Genomic DNA, 8,391 nt, shown 5'->3' on the forward strand with positions numbered 1-8,391 from the left:
AATTCAAAAAATTTTGAATCTGTGACTCACAAACGATATGACATGGCCTTTCACCTGTGAACCGTATAGAAAGGGTTAAAGCCAGTTACGTCTGTTATTATTTTGTGTTCTTCAGTGCATATTTAAAATGAGTGAAAATTGTTAATGTATTAGTATTATCATTACAAAAAGTAGGTGAGCTTACATAAAAAAACAAAAAATCAAATTTAAGTATAAACTTCTCGTTTTTAATGTAAAAGTAACTAAAATGTAAAAATTAGAAAGTGACTAGGTTAGGTAATGAAATAATAAAATTTCTCCATGGGGTGTTCTCATGCCTTACATCATTCAGTAACATAACTTGAGTTACACATTCACCATATTATTTAAACTTATATCTTGAGATTATTAATTACACATGGTTCAAAAAAACAATAAATAAAAACAGATGTAAACTGTTATGAGCCTCAAGCTATTTATGTATAACAACTGTAATTTTCTGTTACAACTTACAGTTATTATACAAAGAAAAAAAAAGATAATATTGTGGTGATTACAAAGTCAGTCAAATCAACCAAGTCTATATAGAGTTTTAGTAGATAAAGCATAAAATATAAAGTTTTACTGAAAAACAAACGTTTGATATGTACTTAGAGGTTATGCACACAAAATTTGAAATCAGAAAAAGATTTTTAATCTAAACCTCTTTTGGACCAAAATCAATATAATGACAGAAAACATTAAGTCATTAAAAAAAAGTTATTTGGTGTTTTGAATGCAAAATATATAGCATATAAGAAACTCTCAACTCCAGGTCACAACACTGAGTGCATGCCAGATATCTCAAGTTTTCACATATAAGTAAATGCTGTTAAAATTGTATGTACCATATATATGACCCATGTGACAATAAGAGGTTGTCATCTTGCACACAAACTAGTTAAAAGTCTGAGTAACACCCAACTCCATATATTACACAAACTAGTCAGAAGTACGAGTAAAACTCAAATCCGTATATTATATAAACTAATCAGAAGTCTGAGTAACACTCGACTTAATATATTACACAAACTAGTCAGAAGTCTGAGTAAAACTCGGTTCCATATATTACACAAACTAGTCAGACGTCAAAATTAATTATCCATTATTACTCGGTAGGCTAACTGGTTAGTTTACTCACCACAAAAAACCTAAAATATATGGTGTATGGATAAAGTGACATACCATCCAAATTGATTATCTGTTATTACTCAGTGGACTAACTGGTTAGTTTACTCACCACTAATAACCTAATATACATGAGGTGTTTGGATAAAGTGACATACCATCCAAATTAATTATCTATTATTACTCAGTGGACTAACTGGTTAGTTTACTCCACACTAATAACCTAAACTATATGGTTTATGGACAAAGTAACATACCATCCAAATTAATTATCTATTATTACTCAGTGGACTAACTGGTTAGTTTACTCACCACTAATAACCTAAAATATGTGAGGTGTATGGATAAAGTGACCCAAATACAGCTTAGTTACTACCTTACTAATAGTGACTGTATTTTACAAAATACTAGTCCACCAAGACAGGTCACTTTCTAAAGGCCAGTTTTATATTACTGGATACAGTAACATGAGTGCATGTGGACCACGTCAGTGCAACTTTTGTAATGTTATCCAGGCCCGGCTGAAATATCATTATAGTAAAAATAATAAATTTGTATAAATGTATAATGTTATGAGGATTAAGGTATTTAGACTAAACATTTGTGTTTTTGTGTTATAAATTGTAGTCATTCTAGAACAAAAAAAGAAGCATAATTTATATTTATTTCCTAATTTTTATGGTTGTTACGAAAGCAAATGTTTGAAATGTATTTAGGATGTTTAAGAGATTACATAAATAATATTTGAGATTTGTGGGACGAAGAATAGTTTTTAATCCTAACATGAAAATCACTTCACACTCAAACTAGTAACGAAATAGACTCGATATTTTCACAAGCAAATCTTGAGTAAAAATACTTGATTAAAAATTCTGATTGTTTTTTTACAAAAGACTTGTAATGTTTACTAAAAGTCTACCTAATTTTTTCATACAGAATTAAAAGTTATAGTATAAATATTTAATGTGTACATATGTGTAAATTACCTCATGTATTTTGTACTGAGCCCGTCGCGAAAGGGCTAAGGCTATCTGCTATTGTAACACAGTCTTCAAAGAACTGTGTGTTAACATTTTCAGCATGACTCCCTCGGACCAACCTCATAACTATTTTGTGCTTATTTTAGTTTTAATGCTATATGGTTTAAATTAGTAAGCGAATGTAAACGAAATTTGGCAGATTATCGGTAAACCTTACAATGCTTTCATACGTAAAATATAAAAAAATTTTTATTTACTCTTAAAGTTTGTAAAGCAATGTTTCTCTCATGCCTTTTTTCTTTTCACATGTTGCCTATTTATCATGCAAAGTAATTGTTATATTAAAAATACTCTTATGCATCAGAAAACTTTCAAATTTCACATGTGAAATCTTTATAATGTCCAGATAGGTATCAAATGTTTCTGAAGAAAAACTTCTTTAGAAGTATGTCATGTATGAAATAATAGCCACAGAAGCAGAATAATGAAGAAATAAAAGTTGTATTTTTAATAACATAATTAACATATAGTGAAATACAGTCAGTATTGACATTTAAGACACTGTCATACAGTGGAAACTTGAGTAAAAATTCTAGTAAATATAACAGAATAAACTAGCTACTAAACTTACTTAAAATTAAACTGTATGATTAGAACTGAAATCATAACCCAATAATTAGTACCTAATGAAAATATGACAGTAACATCAGATTAAACTCATTTGGGGTTATCAACAAAGAGAAAAATAGCTAGTCAAAATATGGAAAAAGATAATTAGCAGATTATTAACTCTTTGAGCTATAGATATCAGATTGTGATAACAAACACAGAAACTGCTGTTAAATGTGAAACTACAACAATATGAAATGTGAAATATTTTAAATAAATAATGTTTTGATCAGTGTACATGTGGATTGAGTTAACATTTCCATTTGAATGATGAGGTTTAAGTAGCTCTATGTACACTATGTTGTGCTACGTAAAATTAACGTTTTATATCCTCTGCTGTTTGTATGATAATCATGGCTAGTAATGAAAATCAAGTACTTTCTCAAGCATTAAAAAGGCTTGAGGAATGTACAGATAAATAAGAACTCTATAACTCAAGTAAAGGAAGAAAAGGTTACAGCACACATACAACCAAAATAACTAGCACATCATTATAAACATACAATAAAGTATAATAATACAGTTAGATTATTTTGTTCTTTTTATAAATCTCTACTTCTTAGCTTAATTTACACAAGTGTTTGATGACAATATACATAATTAATGTTTTCGTTATTATATTTGATAATTATATTATTTTCATTATTATATTTGATTCCAGTGCAGAGACAAAGTTTCAGATTGATTATGATGTCTACTTACCTAACATATCCTTTCGTAAATCAATTCCAACAATTCCGAGCCTTAGAGTGGTAGTCACATGGTAAGAAGTTCTAAATATTATACAAGTTTCTATGTTTTACATGTTTTTGAATACCGTTTTTAAAACTTTACTGTTAAATGTTAACTGAACATTATCAAGCTTGACAGCTCTAACTGGTAATATTTTAAACCTTAGTCTGACATGGTTAATATTTTATCTTCGTATTTGGTAATTCATAGAACATTCCAAAACACACTTATCTCCTCTCATAGTTTATCCCAATGAAAGTTTCTCTTCCCTGCCCATATATACATTGGTTTAAAGTATAACTCTCATTCTCCCCACTATATCATCCATAGCTATTTTAATCTCATGACTCTCTCCATCTACGTCAGTGCATCCTCTATACCAGATCCATATATAGGCTCATCTTTATTACTTCTTATTTACTTTTTTCAATGGCCGCACAGGAAGTCATGATCCTTGTGTGGAATTGTGTTAATTCTAAGACCATCAAGAGGGGCCACGCACAACCCGACCAGATAGCAAATAGTCATCTCTTAACTGGAATTACGAGAAGATTCCCAAGTAGGTTGGTCCTGCTTCTACCATACATGTGAGAAAACCATCCAGGGTTATTGGCACGAGGGCATCCAGCTTTGCCCTTTTCTCCTTGAATGGAATAACAAGTACAAGCATCACTCATAAGGAATAACCTCTGTCCACCTCTCCAGCAACTGGAGCGCTAAGGACTCTGATGCTCCACTAGGAGAAATTTAGTGATACTTGCAATGGTGAGTCCCAAGGAATGATGCTCCAGAGACAGTGCAATAGCTGAACCACGTTCTCTATTTTGGAAAGCAAACTGACCCTGATTTATTCAATCGAGAGGTCAGCAGGGATGTGCAAAACCCCTTTAGCTTTACTAATGATAGTCCATGAGTGGCAGTCCAGTAGTGTATTTGTGTTATAACTGTGTACCACTTGGAAAGTGCACAAGATGGTCTTATAGAACACTCCATCTAAACAGAGCTTGTTGCTACCAGGAAAATTATTGATTGGTCAACTGGTAGCTTGTGCAGAGTTGGAAATAAGCTTACCTGACCAGGCAATACCTGCCAAATGACAAGAATGTCCCTGAGAACGAGAACACAAAATAAATTAAGTTACTTTTTTTGTAGTAACCAAAAGAATACGTTGAAAACGTAGTAATAATGAGGAAGAGAAATCTGCAGTAATCACATAAAACCGTCGTCGTAATTTCTAAACCTAAGTGTTACAGAATGTTACAAGAGAGTCACAAGAAACACAAAAGTGGATACACCTTCCCCCAACCTGAAGAAGTGCAGAACACAACAAACCGAATTCAGAATTATGGGGCCATTCATGCCTCAATCAACCTGAAGCAAACAGAGATCATTCAGCCTGGGATTACGAACCTAAATCCTAACTCCTCAACTTGAGTGGCAAGGCAATACCTCCTGCTCCCAGAATTACAAGGAGGATGTGGAACAAACGAAGTTCAACCAATGGGTACCTTTAATATCATATCAATATAATACAGTGATATCACACTGCAGTCCACATGCCCTAGCCATCACATCTTCGATCTAGCTTTGGGTCCACAGCCCAAAAATTCCAATCACGAGACATGGAACATTAACTGCATGGTTGGAGACTGAATGACTCTCATGATCATGTACAATATTTCCAGACCAGATGTGTCTGGTGTTGCATTAAGAACCAGTTTTGAAATAGATGTCCCTCCTTGTATGTTTCTTCTCACAATGTTATGGATTCCACACTGTGGCCAGTTTGCATTTACTGCCCACATTTTCAGTTTCACATTATCTGGCTGAAGAACATAACTGTTTCAGAAGTAGCATGCTACACTATGTCTTAATTTGCAAACTGTTTTCTCAAAGAAGTTGCTTTCTGTGTGGATCTTACCCTCAGCAGCCCCCTCCAACTTGTCAATTTGGGATTCTAGAGGTGGTGTGTTTCAGAAGTTTACGTTTTCCTATACTGAAAATATTTTTCCAATAATACATTCCTCTTCTCACAATATCTGATAATCTCATCAGTCTCGAAAAGTGGATAAGAAGTAATAACAGGGAGCTTATATAAGGATCTGGTTTAGAGGACACATTGACATAGATGCAGAGTCACGAGATTATAATAGCTATGGGTGATATAGTGAGGTATAAAGACTAGCCTATATTATGTTAGTTGGTAATGTAACTGGACACTGTTAGACATGACTAGCCTACATGATGTTAGTTAGTAATGTCACTGGACATTGTTAAACATGACTAGTCTACATGATGTTAGTTGGTAATGTCACTGGACATTATTAGATATGACTAGTCTACATGATGTTAGTTGGTAATGTCACTGAACATTATTAGACATGTGTTCAGTGACATTACCAACTAACATGATGTAGGCTAGTCATGTCTAACAATGTTCACTGATATTACCAACTGACATGATGTAGGCTAGTCATGTCTAACAATGTTCAGTGACATTACCAACTACCATCATGAAGGCTAGTCATGTCTAATAATGTTCAGTGACATTACCAACTAACATGATGTAGGCTAGTCATGTCTAACAATGTTCACTGATATTACCAACTAACATGATGTAGGCTAGTCATGTGTAACAATGTTCACTGATATTACCAACTGACATGATGTAGGCTAGTCATGTCTAACAATGTTCAGTGACATTATCAACATCATGTAAATTAGTTATGTCTAACAATGTTCAGTGACATTACCAACTAACATCATAAAGACTTGATTATTAGACATGACTAGCCTTCATGATGTTAGTTGGTAATGTTACTGAACATTGTTAGACATGACTAGTCTACATGATGCTAGTTGGTAATGTCACTGAACATTATTAGACATGACAAGTTCTTATGATGTTAGTTGGTAATGTTACTGAACATTGTTAGACATGACTAGTCTACATGATGCTAGTTGGTAATGTCACTGAACATTGTTAGACATGACTAGTCTACATGATGCTAGTTGGTAATGTCACTGAACATTATTAGACATGACACGTTCTTATGATGTTAGTTGGTAATGTCACTGGACATTGGTAGACATGACTAGTCTACATGATGTTGATAATGTCACTGGACATTGTTAGACGTGACTAGCCTACATGATGTTGATAATGTCACTGAACATTGTTAGACATGACTAGCCTACATCATGTCAGTTGGTAGTATGACTGAACATTATTAGACATGACTAGCCTACATCATGTTAGTTGGTAATATGACTGAACATTATTAGACATGACTAGCCTAAATGTTTTTAATTTACCTGGTCATGCATGTTTAGTCTTTATTTCAGGGCAGAAGATGCAGTCCCTGCTTTGGCAGATGTTGTTGTCTTGCAACGGAACCTCTGTGATAATGTACCTCTACAGTTTGCAGTTGTAGATAATGGTGATTTAGCTTTCTACTCTTTTCATGATGTGAGCCTTCCATCTTACATCCCTTTGTCTTGGTGACAAGTAATCAGGAGAAAATACTTTTAAAAATAAATAAATATCTAAGAATTGTATAAGAAAATGTTTTGAATGGAAGTATCTTCACAGAGAAGGAAAATGTAATCAACATTGGATCTACGTTGCACATAAGTTGTATGTATGCGTATGTTCACACCAGATCGACTAACATTTTAAAGTTTAACTCTCTCGCTATGTGCTTGGTCAATTCAATTTAAATCTTAATCCCAAATTGACCTTTAGAATTTCCATAATATAATTTTTAACATGGTTTATGTGTCTTCATAAAATTTTTAAGGGCATTCAGTAAGCATTTCAAGATTTTTATAGACAAAAATTCAGAATTTTTAATTAATTTTCACTAAAAACTTTTTCCATGAATAGATGGTGTAAAAAGACTTGACTGCTCCAAGTGCCAGGTGATTTTCATGTTAATATCAAAAACACTTTTGTTCATGTGAAAATTGTCAAAATTATTTGCATAATTAAATGATTTTTTTTTTCAGTAAAACTTTATATTTTATTTGTTCTTAGTCCTAACTCTATACAGAGTCAGTCAAATTGACTGACCTTATAACCACTATAAAACAAATACAAAATAAATGACCAAATATTACTTCCTAGAATGACTTCAGTTTGTAACAGAAAACTAGACTTGTTTATCCGAAATAGCATAAAGCTAGTTACAGTATACATCTGTTTATACTTAAATGTTAGTGTTTTATTTCCCATTGAACCCTGTGTAACTAACAATCCTACCATATCTTACTTTCAGATTATGTAATGCAGAAACTACTAGTGAATTGCTCACGATTGTATGACATGATAACTTTTTATTATTATTTTTTTTCTTTATCTAGCCTGATCTAACCAGTAAGTTTCTAATTTTTAAATTTTAGTTACTTTTATAATAATAAATAAAGAATACACATTAAAAAGAAGAAATATAATTATTATCTGGGTCTTCTTTTTTTTTGTGCTGTTGACTGTCAATGAAATTTAACCCTACTATTTGCTATACTAATGGTAGTAGTGCATTAGATAATTTTTATTTAATTAAATAATACATCTCAGAGCACAGAATAATAACCCATAAAATGCAGACAATGTCCTATAACTAACTAATTTTTATGGATTTACAACTATGCAATATGACCTTTTAAAAATTCAGATAAGTTCATGGATGTGTTTTCTGTGGGAATAAAATTTGAAGTGGAAGTGAAATAGACTATTCTCTGTACAGAAACTAGTGTAGTATAATATTTCATTTAATAGATTAAAACACTGGCTTTCAATTGGTTATAAAAACTATTGTATTAAATGTCAGAGAGAACTATTGGCAATTTATGAAAGAAAGGATTT

The 8,391-nt window shown here is 32.3% G+C and overlaps 1 protein-coding gene across 1 annotated transcript in view; it reads left to right on the forward strand.

The window, feature by feature from the left end:
• The window catches only part of LOC111087424, a 49,903-nt gene extending 41,992 nt beyond the window's left edge, over positions 1–7,911 (forward strand). The window contains exons 7-8 of the mRNA XM_022394020.1: positions 3,457–3,558; positions 6,873–7,911. Coding sequence (XP_022249728.1) covers positions 3,457–3,558; positions 6,873–7,032 — 262 coding nt within the window. The 3' untranslated portion in view covers positions 7,033–7,911. The remainder of the gene's footprint in view (positions 1–3,456; positions 3,559–6,872) is intronic.
• The last annotated feature ends 480 nt before the right edge of the window (positions 7,912–8,391 follow it).

The sequence above is a fragment of the Limulus polyphemus genome, unplaced genomic scaffold (assembly GCF_000517525.1).
Source record: "Limulus polyphemus unplaced genomic scaffold, Limulus_polyphemus-2.1.2 Scaffold2141, whole genome shotgun sequence".
In the NCBI taxonomy this organism is placed as follows: domain Eukaryota; kingdom Metazoa; phylum Arthropoda; class Merostomata; order Xiphosura; family Limulidae; genus Limulus; species Limulus polyphemus.